This window comes from Balaenoptera ricei, chromosome 6 (assembly GCF_028023285.1).
Source record: "Balaenoptera ricei isolate mBalRic1 chromosome 6, mBalRic1.hap2, whole genome shotgun sequence".
In the NCBI taxonomy this organism is placed as follows: Eukaryota; Metazoa; Chordata; class Mammalia; order Artiodactyla; family Balaenopteridae; genus Balaenoptera; species Balaenoptera ricei.
Window position 1 is genome coordinate 112,357,995 of NC_082644.1, and position 16,380 is coordinate 112,374,374.

General features: G+C 44.2%; 1 protein-coding gene across 2 annotated transcripts in view; it reads right to left on the minus strand.

Moving 5' to 3' along the window:
* Window positions 1–491: 491 nt before the first annotated feature.
* The window catches only part of NR6A1 (nuclear receptor subfamily 6 group A member 1), a 207,171-nt gene continuing 191,282 nt past the window's right edge, over window positions 492–16,380 (minus strand). The window contains exons 6-10 of one of the 2 annotated variants that reach the window (XM_059926570.1): window positions 16,085–16,309; window positions 14,496–14,750; window positions 7,102–7,223; window positions 2,604–2,756; window positions 492–867 (exon numbers count right to left, since the gene is read on the minus strand). In XM_059926570.1, coding sequence (XP_059782553.1) covers window positions 779–867; window positions 2,604–2,756; window positions 7,102–7,223; window positions 14,496–14,750; window positions 16,085–16,309 — 844 coding nt within the window. In that variant the 3' untranslated portion in view covers window positions 492–778. Of the gene's footprint in view, window positions 868–2,603; window positions 2,757–7,101; window positions 7,224–14,495; window positions 14,751–16,084; window positions 16,313–16,380 lie in introns of both variants that reach the window. The other variant, XM_059926569.1, reaches the window with a different exon arrangement.

Genomic DNA, 16,380 nt, shown 5'->3' on the forward strand with positions numbered 1-16,380 from the left:
GACAGTGGCAGAAATTAGTAGTGGTCGTATGGATGGTGGAGAGGGGAGGCCCCACAGTGTGGTGTGAGAAAAGAAACCCTTCTCCCTGAGGACTCGTCTGGAGGGAGGACACCTAACTTAGATTTGGTCACTGTGCCCGACTCTCAGCTTTCATGCTTTCCAAAGAAAAGAGATAGCTAAATCCTCATCTCTTGTCCTGTTCCCAATGTCTCACCCACTTTGCTTAGTAAACCTCCTAATACCACTTTCCCTTTTATGGTGTGCTCTCTTACCTGGTAATTCTGTAGCTAGAAAAAGGCAGTTTGCTCTCTGACAGACAAATGTATGAATCTGCTGAGAACATGTGGAAAAAGTAGGGTTGGTCACACCCCTCCCTTTCCACTGAGGTAGTCATCTTTGTCAATATTATGGAAATAGTCATCTCAGCCCCATCCCACCCTCTCCCTCAAAATACAAAAGAACTATCTCTAAACAATGACAACACTGTAACATTAAACATCTTCACATTCTGTAAACTGCAAGGAAATGCATCGGCTGCATTCACACAAAAGCATGTGCATCATGTTGAAGGCCATACATTCAACTCTGTCGTGAAATAAATATATAGAAAAATGAGGTTAAAAAAACAAGACAAACAAACAAAAACTCTTTTGCTATGGAGGCAACTGGCAAGGCTGCTCCAGAGCCTCCATCTTGGTCTCTCTGGCTCTTTCTTCCGGAGCCTGTCCTGCCCACCGCAGGCCTTGCCATTGGCCTGAGGAGGGGTGCTGGGGACAGGTCACTCCTTGCCCACACTTGTCTTGCAGGAATGCAGCACCACCTTAAAGAGGAGGGGCAGCTGCTCCAGGGGTACATTCACCATCTTTCCTGGGAAAAGGCAGAAAAAGAAGAGTTAGCTGTGGCCACTAGTAGAAGGGCGTGTTTGCCTCCTCTTGGGCTGGTGAAAGAACACTGCCTTTTCTAGTGACTGGGGTGAGGAAAGTGCCACGAGTATTACAAAGGTAAAACAGACTGGGCTAACATCCTATTACCCAGACCTATTTTGGTGCCCTAGGGAGTCCAGTAATGGTGCAAGCTCTAATTGTTGCTACTATCCAAAGAATACTGAACTCTGTGCTAGGTGTTTAAATACATTATCTCATTTAATTCTCACAATATTTCTGTATGACAGATTTTACTTTTTAATCCCCATTTTACAGATGAGGAATCTGAAACTGAAAGGTATTCCTAGATGTCCTCTTAGAGCGAAAATAACATGAGAAACTTATATCCTATTTCATTTCCTAGTAGCTTCTTTAACTAGCATTCTATAAAATACTGCTCTTCAGAATAGTATAATGGGTTAATAAAACGTAGCAAGGAAAAAGGAGGTGGGGTTTACAGGGGCAAATAAATTGAGAAATTCAGGGTTAAAACAGGTTTTTTTATTGGAGGACTTCTAAGAGCACTCAGGATGCTAATATACTTTGCAAATATGAGGCTATAGTTCTTCTCCCTGACAGAACCCTACAGTCACCTGGCAATTTTTTTTTTTAAATACTGATGACCAGGCTCCACTCCATATCAGTTAAGTCAGAATCTTCAGAGGTGCAACGCAAGAATGGATATTTTTTAAAAGCTTCCCAGGTGATTCCAAGGGCTGTCAGTGTTGACAACCCAGCTCTGTGGGGGAGAGTGGGATATAATTATTGACCTGTATTTCACAGAGCACCTGATTAATATCTTGCTTGGTAGAACATAGTTTTAAAAATGCTGAGACATACACTATCAAAACACTCCTAAAATTCCAATAGTTTATTTAAGTCCAGTTCACATCTCCTAGACTATTTTGTGACCCAAAAAGTAAAATTTGATTTTATCAGACTGAAATTTTTTTTCCTTCAAAATTGTACTGCTGAATTTTACAGGAACAATCTCAGCCCAGAGGTCACATTTCTGAGCTGCCCCTCAGTATGTGCTAGATAACTATAAACAAGAATCTTTACCAAATGGAAGTAAAGCAACAACAAAAGCCAGGATTTCATGTTGAAATGGACCTATTTAAAATGTCAAGAAGCTCAGAAAGGGGTCAAGACCACAAAACAACTAAAACAAAAATTCCTTTGTGAACACAGGATTTTTGAGAATTATTTTAAAGATATCACTTTTAATGAAAGATCCTCAAAAACCTATAGGCAATTCTATGAAATAAAATCAATTAAATAATTGAGATATAGTTAGTTCACATGCCATAAAATCCACCCTTTTAAAGTATATAATTCAGGAAATGACGTTAATTTGAGAAACTCTGAGCTTCTTTCCCCATCCATAGAATGGCCATAATATCACCAGCCACCAGTCCTGCAGAAATTGAGATTAAATGATATTAGGTCACAAAGGACCCTGCACATCACAGGAGCTTAGGAAATGTTAGATTCTCTTCCCTACAAAGAAAAAACAAACTTCTCATTATAATATAATTTTTCTGAGGGCAGGGGTAGTACCTCTTTTATTCAGCTGGTGATAGGCCTGGCATCAGCATCCTGAAAACACTGCTTTCCTCATTCCCTTCACAAGTTAAGAAAAGCAAGGAAGGGTTGGAAGCCCAGGACCCAGAATGTTACCTGCAATATAGCGAATCTCAGGTAAGCACATCATGAGGTCAGGAAAACGGTTCGGCTGATGTGTATATTTATATTCAGTGAAATCCTGGCAAATGTACCAATATCGTTTGTTCAATTGTTCCAGCTGCGAGGCACTGGTCAGACCCCTGATATCTGTGAAAAAACCACAGGAAATGGGAGGGGCTTTATAATGTGGAAGAAACACTGGCTCCTTGAATATGTGTATCTTTCAAAGAAAAGTTATTAAACATTGTCTCAACAGGGGATCTTCTCTCTTTCTGACATGGAGGAACAAAAGCTCTGGGTAAGGGAAGAGAAATAAGATAAAGGAAAAAATTATCAAGGACAATCACTAGACTGAGCCCCCTGAGGGCTAGGCTTATCTTTCTCAACTCTGTACCCAGCTCCCAGCACAGGGCTTGGCACAAAATGGGCACCAGTGGATGTTGAACAACTAACTGAATAATCTACCTTTCCCAATTTATCCTTCACAGTATCTTTAAATTTGCTCTTTGCTGGAACCATTCAGAAATCTTCACGCTTCTACATATAATTACACATGGTCTCCTATGTGCTTCTACTCATACTATTCTACCTGGGTCACTGGTATTCTACTGGGTCACTCCAGTTTTTCTTTCTGTATATAAGTATACCTTGTTTTATTGTGCTTTGCTTTATTGCACTTCACAGATATTGCATTTTTCACAAATTGAAGGTGTGCGGCAACTCTGCACCAAGCAAGTCTATCGGTGTCATTTTTTCCAATGGCATTTGCTCATTTCGTGTCTCTTTGTCACATTTTGGTAATTCTTGCCATATTTCAAGCTTTTTCATTATTACTGGATTTGTTATGAGGATCTATGATCAGTGATCTTTGATGTTACTATTGTAATTGTTTTCGGGTGCCACAAACCACGCCCGTATGAGAAGGTAAACTTAACTGATAAATGTTGTGCGTTCTGACTATTAGGTTAACTGGCTGTTCCACTGTCTCTCTCCCTCTCCTCGGGCCTCCCTATTCCCTGAGACACAACAATATTGTAATTAGGCCAACTAATAATTGTACAATCGCCTATAAGTGTTGAAGTGAAAGGAAAAGTCACGTATCTCTCACTTTAAATCAAAAGCTAGAAATAATTAAGCTCAGTGAAGAAGGAATGTCAAAAGCCGAGACAGGCTGAAAGCTAGGCCTCTTGTGAGTTAGCAAAGTTGCGAACGCAAAGGAAAAGTTCTTGAAGGAAACTAAGAGCACTACTCTAGTGAACACACAAATGATAAGAAAGCAAAACAGCCTTATTGTCGATATGGAGGAAGTTTGAGTGGTCTGTATAGAAGATCAAACCAGCCACAACATTCCCTTAAACCGAAGCCTAATCCAGAGCAAGGTCCTAACTCTCTTCAATTCTATAAAGGCTGAGAGAGGTGAGGAAGCTGCAGAAGAAAAGTCTGAAGCTAGCAGAGGTTGGTTCATGAGATTTAAGGAAAGACGCTGTCTCCATTAAAGTGTGAGGTAAAGCAGCAAGTGCTAATACGGAAGCTGCAGCAAGTTATCTAGAGACCTAGCTAAGATAATTAAAGAAGATGGCTACACTAAACAACAGATTTTCAATGCAGACAAAACAGCCCTATATTGGAAGAAGACACTATCTAGGACTTTTCATAGCTAGAGAGAAGTCAATGTCTGGCTTCAAAGAACAGGCTGACTCTCTTGTTAGGGGCTAATGCAGCTGATAACTTTAAATTGAAGCCAATGCTCATTTACCACTCCGAAAATCCTAGGGCCCTTAAGAATTACGCTAAATCTACTCTGCTTGTGTTCTATAAATGGAACAACAAAGCCTGGATGACAGCACTTCTGTTCACAACCCGGTTTACTAAATATTTCAAGCCCACTGTGCAGACCTACTGCTCAGAAAAAAAGATTCCTTTGAAAATATTACTGCTCCCTGACAAAGCACCTGGTCACCCAAGAGCTCTGATGGAGATGTACCATGAAATTAATTTTGTTTTCACGCCTGCTAACACAACATCCATTCTGCAGCCCATGCATCAAGGAGTAATTTCAACATTCAAGCCTTACTATTTAAGAAATACATTTCCTAAGGCTATAGCTGCCCATAGATAGTGATTCCTCTGAAGGATCTGGGCAAAGTAAATTGAAAACCTTCTGGAAAGGATTCACCATTCTAGATGCCATTCATGATTCACAGGAAGAGGTCAAAATATCAACATGAACAGGATTTTGGAAGAAGGTGATTCCAACCCTCATGGATGACTTTGAGGGGTTCAAGACTTCAGTGGAGGAAGTACTGCAGATGTGGTGGAAACAACAAGAAAACTAGACAGAATGAGAAGTGAAGCCTGAAAATGTGACTGAATTGATGCAATCTCATGATAAAACTTTAACAGATGAGGAGTTGCTTCTTATGGATAAGCAAAGAAAGTGGTCCCTTGAGATGGAATCTACTCCTGGTGAAGAAGCTGTGTGAAGACCGCTGAAATAACAACAAAGGATTTAGAATATTACAAAAACTTAGTTGATAAAGCAGCAGTAGGGTTTGAGAGAACTGACTCCAAATTTGGAAGAAGTTCTACTGTGGGTAAAATGTCCAAACAGCATTGCACGCTGCAGAAAGTTCGTTCATCAAAGAAAAAGTCAATTGACGTGGCAAATGTCACTGTGGTCTTATTTTAAGAAATTGCCACAGCCACCCTAACCTGCAGCAACCACCACCCTGATCAGTCAGCAGCATCAACACTGAGGCAAGGGCTTCCCTGGTGGCACAGTGGTTGAGAATCCACCTGCCAGTGCAGGGGACACGGGTTCGAGCCCTGGTCCAGGAAGATCCCACATGTCGCAGAGCAACTGAGCCCGTGTGCCACAACTACTGAGCCTGTGCTCTAGAGCCCGCAAGTCACAACTACTGAGCCTGCGTGCCACAACTACTGAAGCCCACGTGCTTAGAGCCCGTGCTCCACAACAAGAGAAGCCACCGCAATGAGAAACCTGCGCACCTCAATGAAGAGTAGCCCCCGCTTGCCGCAACTAAGAAAGCCCGCATGCAGCAACGAAGACTCAACGCAGCCAAAAATAAATTTAAAAAATAAATTAAAACAAACAAACAAAAACAACACTGAGGCAAGACCCTCCACCAGCAAAAAGATTACAACTCGCTGAAGGCTCAAGGATGGTTAGCATTTTATAGCAATATTTTTTTTTGAGGTATGTGCTCTGTTTTTTAAGACATAATGCTACTGCACACTTAACAGATCACAGTATAGTATAAACATAACTTTCACAGGCACTGGGAAACCAAAAAATTCATGTGACTCACTCTATTGCAATATTCACTTTATTGTGCTGGTCTGGAACCAAACCTGCAGTATCTCCAAGGTACGCCTGTAGATGTCTCTCTCATTCTCATATATGTATATATATATATTATATAGTGTGTTCATATACATATAAACACACACAATCCCCCTTTTTCGTATATAGAATATAAATATTCTATACATAAATCTTACCCAGCCTTTGAGCCCAGCTCTCAGATTTCTGGTCCTCCAAGTAGTTGTTACTGATCTCCCCCCATTTGAGGCTCAAGCAATGTAACAAGTGCCATCAGAATGTATACTTCTTGAGGCCAGGAACCTGGGATCTAATTTATTTCAATGTCTTTAATGCTCAACACAGGGCCTGGCCTAAGGGAGGCACACAGAACACCAGATAAATGCATGAAAGGTGCAGAAGCAAGAGGAAGAGGTCAGTACTGAGGGAGGAGTGGGCAAAGAGGAGGGGATCAAGAGTCTCTGGACTAGGAAACTGAATACCAGAACATAGCATTTTCAATGTCATAGGCAGCAAAACAGCCCAGCCCCACTCTGAGAGTAGAGTACTCATATGCTACTCTGGAAGAAAGGGAGCACAAATTCTCCTGCATACTCTGCTTACCAGCAGCTACCAAGCACCACTCTGCAGGTAATACTCCATGTAAATCACACCCACCACTCTTCGAATTAAAGCCACGCTTGATATGGGTGTGTGAGTTTTGTGCACCCCCGCTCTGCCCTGAAGGGGCCGTCAGCCTGTCACAGATCCCTTATCTCAGTAGTTTCATCAGTCACTCTGCTCTTCTTCAGTCGCTGGTAAACTTGGTGCATATTTTAAATGACGCATGTACTGTCCTTGATGTCTGTGTTTAAATGCATTAAAACTGACTAAACAAAGCAAATCCTCTTCCTTCCTCTATGAGTTATAGAGGTTGTGGCATTTAGGTTTGAAGAAAAAATCCAAACCATGCTCTGCACTATAGTGGGGCAGGATGATGATGAGGGCAGCACAGGACTTCCAAGATCGGTACCCACATGGTGTGACAGATTCTGTGTGACAGTCCTGAGGGTAAACGGGGTAGGGGTGAAACATGAAGGCAAGAGGGCAAATATTCACTGGCAAAAAAAAAAAAAAAAAAGTCTTTTCTTCCCACGCCCAGTTACTCACCTTGATTTAGGAAGTTAATTGCTTTCATGCAAGCATACTCCTCATTGCTCACTTTTAGCTGATGGAACTTGTGATACAGGTAGATGAGCCGCTCAATCACCTCCATCCCTTCATCACTAAATCTGGGGAACAGACACCGGTGTTAATAATGGGCTCTGATTACCAGTGGAGGTAATGGAAGGGAGATAGAAGTCACCTACAGCTCCTTAAGGTAGCTAAGATAGGAAAGAGGTTGAGCTTGGGGGAAATGGAATCCAGACACATTTGTGAAGGACAGGTGAATCCATGGTTTGTCTAGAGGCCAAGGCAGCTCATACAAGCTGCTGTTCCCAAGGTCAGCTGGGGTCAATCAAATCTAAGTTCAAATCCAGCTCCATCACATACAAGCTGTGAGACCTTGGGAAAGTCCTTTGACCTCTCTAAGCTTTGAGGACCTCCTCTGTAAAATAATGCTTGCCTGCTTGGGGTAACAAGGGTCACGGGGGTTTGGGATGTAAATGTAAAGAAGTATGACATCGTTAAGATACTGCTGTTGTTGCGATGCAGCCTCTAGTAACAATGGCAGCTACCATGGTGACTCTATGTGAGCTACTGCCACGATGAAGAAAAAGCTGCTGATTGTATTTAAGTTCACTGTTTCCAGCATGGCTGAGGTTACGCACAGTGAACATTTTTACTGGCATCCCTGACTTCAGCTAGAGAGGGAGGGAGGGAAACATAAATTGAGCCTCCATGTCATGCCAGTCTCTGTGCTGGGCACTTTATGTGCATTATCTCATTTAGTTTTCTCAGCCCTATGTGCTAGGTGAGATTATAATCACCATCGTACAGATGAGAAACTGAAGTTCAAAGAATAGAAGGGACTGGTCCAGAAGCACACAGCTAGTTGGTAGCAGAGCTAGAACCTTGAACCTGGGCTAACTCCCTAAGGCCTTGATTTTCTCAATATCTGAGGTGGCATCCATTAGCAGAGAAGACTCAACGCTGACCATGCTGCTTTTTTTTTTTTTTTTTTAAATGTTTTTTCTTTCAGGAGTGTTCTTTTTTAAAATTTATTTTAATTTTATTTATTTTTGGCTGCATTGGGTCTTCGTTGCTGCACGCGGGCTTTCTCTAGTTGCAGTGCACAGGCTTCTCATTGCAGTGGCTTCTCTTGTTGCGGAGCACGGGCTCTAGGAGCGCGGTCTTCAGTAGTTGTGGCACACAGGCTCAGTAGTTGTGGCACACGGGCTTAGTTGCTCTGTGGCATGTGGGATCTTCCCAGACCAGGGCTCAAACCCATGTCCCCTGCATTGGCAGGTGGATTCTTAACCACTGTGCCACCAGGGAAGCCCCCATGCTGCTTTCTTTGGATTAGGAGTTAATTCCTTGGGGAAACACTAAGTTTTAGGCAAAGGAGCCCTAGGCTGGGGGACTAATACTCTGGGTCATAGTGGGGAATATCTTATACCAGAAATGGAGATACTCCCAAACCAAGGAGGCAAAGGCTTAGTGGGGAAATAGTTTATACAAGCTGGGGTCAGGCCCAGCATCCACTCTTCTAGGTGTTCCAGACAGGCCTCTGATGCAGCTGCGTCAGAGAGAGATGCTTAGCCTCAGAGTTGCTTACTGGTGACTTGTTCAGATCGGGGTACTACAGCCCCATGCTAGGCAAGAAGCCCCTATCTGGGTAGGGTTCAGAACTCCTGGGAATGTACTACTGCTGTCTGGGTCCTATTGCTTTCTGTGTTGACTCTGAAGGCTTTGCAAGGGCTTGGCTTCCTGGCCAGGCAGGACATTTTCTCTTCCCTGGGGAAAGCCTGGCTCCTGTTGGGGCCAGAGGCACCTGCACTTCTCAAGCACCAGGGGGAGCCACAGCAGCAGCTACTTGCAATCCGGAGCCCTGACCCTCTGGGTCCCAGTTTGCTAATTTGAACTACCATGTTTCTCTCTGCTCCTGGCCCAATGGCTTTTACAACTTTATTAATATGTTCTCAGATTGGCTGATAGACCCACTTATATTTAATAACCACTCTAATAACCATATCTATTATTCTACCATTTGTTGAGTGTTTGCTACTTGCCAGGCACTTTGTTAAATATTTTACATACATCATTTCATTGGATACTTCCAATAAGTCCACAAAAAAGGATATTATAATCCTCTTTGTTCACTTGTGGAAACAAAGGCTCAGAGAGCTTATTTACTGTGCCCTTATTGTATTCTTACATTTTACCCTCCTGCTAATCTGTGAGAAAAGTAATATCACCTTCATGTTAGGGAAGAAGAAGCAGAAGAGATGCCTTCTCCAAAGTTCTAAGTGAATAAAACAAATTAGTGGTGGTGGGGACAAGGTTTAAACCCAAGTTTTCTCATTCCAAGTCTGTCGCTTTCTCAGCACTACACTGTCCATTCCCTGGCTGTCTTGTTCTTAACTGGCAACTGGGAAAGGCTACCACGTGCTACCACAGGGGATACCTCAGGAGGTCTGTGTTCCCAGAGCAACTCAGCTCAGGGCCCAATCCAGAGTGGGTGTTGGACTCGCTGCAGTGCATAGAACTGCCCCTCCGCTGCCTGCATGATGCTGAGACCTGCAGGAAGCAGTGTGCCTGTGAGTGAAGATCACTCCTCATCACAGTACTTTGTCAGCTACTTCTGTTCTTGAGAGGGAAAAGGTCTTTACTGAAAACGCCCATCAGTATCTGTTTGGAGGGGTGGGGAAGAGATGGGATGGGGTAGGGCATAAAAAAGGAGGATGCAGCAGTGTCAGCATCTGTCTGGTGGCCAAGCAGTATAGCAAGTAAAGATAACACTCTCTCCCCTCATCAGTAACCTGTTGCCGCAAGTGCTCACTCTGGCTCTGCAGAACCTGCAGGTGTGTGGCTACCAGCCAGACCCCTAGACAGCAATGCTAAACCTATTCCCAGTTGAGTCTTGACCTGAGGGACACAAAGGAACTCCCACATGCCTGGCCTGAGTATATGACCCAGATCTGCCCTCTCTCTTGGGGAGAGCACATACCCTCTTTCCCAAGCTTCCTAGGATAGGCAACCAGCATGGACCCCTGGCAGCCAGCCCAGCAGCCCCCACTCAGTCTCCGCAGCCTGACTGCAAAGATTTCCTCCACACCCCGCATCCCGCCCCTTGATAAACAAATTGTTCTCTGTTCCATGGGCCTGCTTTCTCCTGCAGCCGTGCCTCCTCCACATCTGCCCACTCCACAGTTCTAACGCCCCTGTATTCCCTGTCTACAAATTATCAGCATTCAAAGCCTGAAAGTTGGACAAACACACCCATTCTTCTTCTAGGTTACCATTACACAAGCATGTTAGGACAAGGAAAACATTCCTGCCAGGATCCCCCAAACCACTGGACCATTCAGTCAGCAATTGAAGCTGACACTGTGTAAGTTATGTCCCATTAAGGGGGCTGAAAGGCCCAGTTGTCTCTTTTTCACTCATCTAAATGCACCTACTCCCAGAAGCAGTCATCAGCCACATCCTTAGAGGAACTGCCATCTCAGCACCCACATATAGACTCCAGGGTGAAAAGTAAGACTGCAGCTCCAAGACACATTCCAGAAAGTCAAACTTTTGAGAAGGCTGAAAAATTTAGTAATGGTGAAGAATCTGGGCTTTAGAGCACAACAGATCTAGATGATAATCTCAACTCCATCTCTTTTAGCTTTATAGCCTTGAGTTTTCACCTCTCTGAACCTCATGCTCCTTCCTCATGTGTGGAACAGGGTTAATATTAGTACAGTCTCTTAGGGAAGTGGTGAGGACTAAACAAATTATGCTTGCAAAGCACTTAAGATGGAATTTGGCACAATAAACAGTCTATAATTGTTAGCTATTATCATTTTTAACAGCAGCAGCAACATCACTCGTGTTATCACAGCAAAAAGAAAAGACTGTGTTTCCTGAACCTTACAGCTAGGGTCTTAGCAGGGAAGCTGTGAGGCAACTTTCCAGAGATCTGGCAGAAATGGAGCTAGTGTCCACGAGATAGAAGTGCCCATTAAAGCCCATCTAGTGCAAGGCATCTTCTCCTAAGAGTGAAGGAGTCTTGATTAGGGCCAGGAGCAGTCACTGGCTGGTGCTACAATCTGCTTTAAATCAAATTCACCCAGCTCACTGTCTGATAACAGCCTGATTAAGGAAAATGGGCACCATAAATTTGATTCAATATTTGAGAAGAGAAAAGGAGGTGGTCATGTATCATCTGGGAAAAGTCCTTTCATGACAGCAGGAACTCGCTTGCACTCAACAGTTGTGAAAAAGTAAAGGCATTTTGTGGGAGTGGGAGTAACGCCAGAGTAGGCAAGGTAGGGAAGAGCTGTGGCCAATTACAGACTCCACACTCTCCACAGTCTGGGGACTGCCTTACAGTGATGAACCTGATTCCAAAGGTTCTCGTACTTCCATTTCCTCTGGCCTCCTGGGCGGTTCCACATGCATCTCAGACTCAACAGACCCCAAGTCAAACTCAGAGCGGCTCATCTCTCAACTTGTTCTTCCCAGGCTCCATTATCTTGGCTAAGAGAATTGGTGCCCACCTGCCTGGCAGTATCCCCAACTTTTCCACTCACTGAGGTCCCACTGACTTTACCTCCCTGTCATCTCTTAACTCTGTGCTGCCCTCTCTATTCCCATGGTCACTGCTGCCTTGTCCAGGACTTGTTTATTTTTACCTAGGCTATGGAACAGCTTCTGACACAGCCACTGTCTTCTAGCCTTGTCTATGCAATCCATCCTGAACTTTATAGCCACAGGGATCTTTCCAAAATGCAACCTGACATGTAATTGCTCTACTTAAAAACGTCCCATGACTTAATACAATTCACACAACAAAATCCGAGTTTTTTAGATTAGCATTTGAGCACCTTCATGACTTGTCTTTCCTGTACCTTTCTCTCCTGTCGTTTCTCCCCTCATTTCTCTACCTCTCAGATATATTCTCTCTATACCCTAATCCACAGGATTGCTTTTTGGTTATCTGCACAAACCAACCACCCAGAATCTCTAACTTCTAGGATTCTGTGTTATTCTCCTGCCTGCCTCTTATTCTCTATAATCTACCTAGAAAAATGCCACTTCAAGATGCAGCTCAAATGTCTTTTCCTCTTTGGCAACCATTCCCTGATTATGCAAGTAGAGGTACTCACTCCTTAGTCTATGCTTTCACAGTCCCTCATATGCCCCTCAATCTCCACTAATATCACCCTGAACTGTAGATTCTATCTGCTTCTATTTGCCCCCCAATCCCCTAAACCAAGAATACGGGCTCTCATCTCAGATACCATGTCTGTATTATCTGTTATCCCAACACCCCTCCTCCAGGCACACACAACAGGTGCTCAGTAAATGGGCATGTTGAACTAACATGTTGAAGTTTAACCTATATTTTTCCATTGAAGGATTCCACAGTGGAATGAGAGTCCTAACAACGAATCTACTTCTTATCCTCAGAACCCACTTGCAAGCTCAGCTGCAACATGTGTTCCAGAGTTAGCACTGTTCAATACAACTTTCTGTGACGATGGAAATATATATATATATCTGCAACTGTCCAATACAGTAGCCACTAGCCACATGTGGCTCCTGAGCACTTGAAATGTGGCTACTGTAAATGAGGAATTGAATTTTTAATTTTAAGTAACTTAAATAGCCACCTGAGGCTAGCAGCTACTATACTTGATAGTGCAGCTCTAGATTCTCCTTGGTAAGGACCCTTCCTAGAAAATAAAAATTCCCTCACTAGTTCAGCTGCTACTGGTCCCTGCCTTGCTCTTGGGGCTCAAGGGATTGGAAACAGTGGGATGAGGTGTCTTTCATGAAGCTTAAAGCCACAGAGAACCCTGCATGGCCAGTGATTCTTGCCTACCTGCAGAGGGCATGGGAAAACTCACCATTCTATAGAGAGGGGAGCCCACAGGCTGACTTTGTAGGCAGCCTCAGGCTGCACTGGTGGATTCCAGGCAAATAGGGAGGCTGGGCTCACTGGGCCAGCTCTGCAAACCCTGACAATATTAGAGCAGGCTGACTACTATCCAAACACTCAGTCAGCCCAGAGATACAGAGCAGGAGACAGGAATTTGATGGAAACAATGAATTAGAGGCTCAAGACAAGGGGTTAGGTTATCTGCAAAATCAGATAGCTCTGTTTAAGGACAAAATGTCATCTGGGTTAAAAACTCTGTCATTTATAGATTACCATCAAGCCTGTAAGCATCATTAATAAGGAAATATTAGAAAACCAAGGGGAGAAAGTACCCAGACTCCTCCCTCCCTCAGTTGTGCAAAGGGCCCTTGAAGGTGTTAGAGCTTTGCTCCCAGCCTAAGTCTCAACTTATCTTTATGCCATGGTGATTAAGTGGCAGAGGGAGATGCACCTCAGTCCTGTGTAGAGAAGTTTGGGGGTTGGTACTCTACCTTCTCCAGCTTTCTTCGATGGAGGAACCTTTTCTTCCCTCTTTCTTGGTGCTCTGGAATCCCATGACTTCCATTATTTTAAACTGTCTAATAAAGGTGAACTATTGAAAGGACTATTAAAATGCGATTTAAACTTTATTTTTCACATGGATATATCAGTAAGTCAGAAAAGTTGTATCAAGAGATCATTTTCCTGATTTTGGGGTGTCACCATGTGCTCCAGGTCTCCAAAGTGAGTGAGTAAAAGACCTGCTCTAGGCAGGGAGGTTAGAAGGATCCTAGCCGACTGCGATGAAACTTTATGCCAGAAAACATCGAGGAGGAGAGTTTAGTATTTCAGTCCCATTCTCTTATCTCATTGCATCCGAGATACAGTGAAAGAGCCTAGACTTTCAGTTGGGCAGGCATAGGTTCAAATCCAGGCTCTGGGTTCAAATCCAAAACCCACAAGGGTAGGCCCCTCTGAACTTCAGTTTTCTCATCTGTAAAATGGGTGTAACAACACCTACAGTGCTGGAGGCTGTGACAAAGAAAGATAATAACGTAAAATACCAAGCCCAGTGCTTGGCACACAGTAGGTACCACAATAACTCCTGAGTCTTTTTCTTGGATTGTAAACTACAGCTCAGAGCCCCCTCACCTTGTAGGAAATGTTCTTTCCAGATACATTATCTTATCTCAGTAATCCAGATGTGACCAAAATAACAGCTTAGCACTTGCTAAGCTTTGCTGCACATTATCATTTATTCCTCACAACTACCTTGTTGGGGAGGTATTGTCATTACTCCACTTTATAAATTCAGAACCTGAGGATCAGAGATTTGACCAAAGTTACAAAGCTAGTCAGCAGCAGAGGGAAGATTCAAGTCCAGCCATGTGTGGCTTTAATGCCCAGCCTTTGGAGTGTCAGGCAGCCCTGCCTTGCAGAGATGACAATGGTTTGGTTGCCTGAGACTTTCTCCCCAGCCAGCAGCTCTCACCTATGTAGTTCTTCATCAGAGGGTGAGTACTTGGCAGTGACATCAGCCAGCTCCCCGAAGATCTGCTTGCTGTAAACAGTGAGGGAGGACAGCAGGATTAATTCCTGCCACGTAGAGCTCAGGAGGCACGTGTAATCCTTGATTGAGAGCTCGCAGAAGAAAGGCAGTTTCTTGATCCAGGCAATCTGCCTAAAAAGCAGCTCGTCAGCCAGGCGGCAAAGCAGGGCAAATAGCTCTGCTTGAGTCACAGCATATCTGGGGGGGGTAGGAACAGGAGAAAGTTACTTCTAGTGGCCAGAATGGTGAGGATGGGGGCAAAGGGAGAGAGTACTCCTAAGGGCACAAAGGGTCTCTGGCAGTGGGCTCCTTGCCCTTGACCAAGGATCTCCAGCTCCATTCAATTCAGTTTAATGATAAAGGGACAGGACTGGGGCCAGCAGTAAGCTCAGGGCTGGAGGGGCAGATTTGACAAGAAAAGGTGGCAAAGGGGAAAGGAGGCTTAGAAATTTGTGCAATTATCAGGGAGTATGACTTTTAATGCTCCATGTGTTAGAAAAAAATTCCCAGTCACTTTTTTTTTTTTCCCCAGTCACTTTTGCACCAGTTTTGGAAATGAGAGGTCCATTAGGGTGAATCTGGTGCCTACTCAATACAGGGATTGGCACAAAAATGAGCCTCGGGGCGAGATGGCTGAAAGAGAATAGAACAGGTTCAGAAGCTTTTCTTGCTCTCATTGCACCCCCTGGTGGTGCAAATTCAGGAAACTAAGCTACTGCGGGATGGAAGGAGCAGGGCATTTCTCATCTCTGGGCTGGAGGAGATGGGGTCCCAGTTTTCTTTCTCTCAAGGCCCCTGTCATGACTCTTCCCCACACCCCCACATCAGATTTATAAAGGTTTTGGTGGTGGCCTTTTTGTAGGCAGACATTTGAATTTCCTCTTCTGAAACTGGAAACTAGCTTAAGAAATCTCAGGACACCTTTTGGGGCAGAGGGGGCGGTCTAAGCTTAATAACACTCAAACAGCCTATGCTCCAGGCTAAATGAATAATGAGTACAGCAATGGGTGGGCTGAACTATTATCTACTCAGGCAGAGCTGACAGGATTGAAAGAGTATTCCTTCCACCCACTCAGGCCTGCACACAGAGCACACGGCACTAGGCTACTGATGAGTATGTTGACTAGGGATACAGACAGGCCACAACCAGTTAGTGCCTTGAGTGCCCTGTTAAGAAGCCTAAACTTAATGTATGACTATTCCCAGAATTACAGCTCATCTCTGGCACAGAAGCACTCAGACCCATTCCGGAGTCTGGCGTACCTCGGCCCAAACAGAAACAAAAGCCCTTTAATCCCAACTCCATAAGGATTGATAAATAGCCCCCACTCTATGAGAAAAGATGCTCAAGAGAAAAATGAGGGACCACTAACTTCAACAATAAGCAAAGATTTGTCCTCTGATGCTCGAGTCATTGCTTATTATCCCCCAACTCATTCCAAAGCCTGGGGTACAGCAGCCAGGGATGAAGATGGGTGTGGGGTAGGGACCACTTTGAAGCTACAGGGCTAAATAGACCAAGGCTTACTCACCCATCTTCAATCAACATGGGCGTGCCCAATGGCTCCAGGTCCTCGGCTGACACCAGCTGATGAATCAGACTATATGACTGGGGATCCAGGCTGCGAGCTTGTGGGGGCAGAAGTGGAGAGTGGGCAGAATAGCTAAAAAGGTGCGGTATATATTGATAGTGTGGAGGCACAGACATCCCCATGTATTGATCCCTGAATGCCATGAATCCATTTAGTTCCACAGACCTACTGGAGAGAAAAGTCTCATGTCAAGCAGAAACATCACAGGTCTACTGCCTATTCAAAGGAAGTGAGCT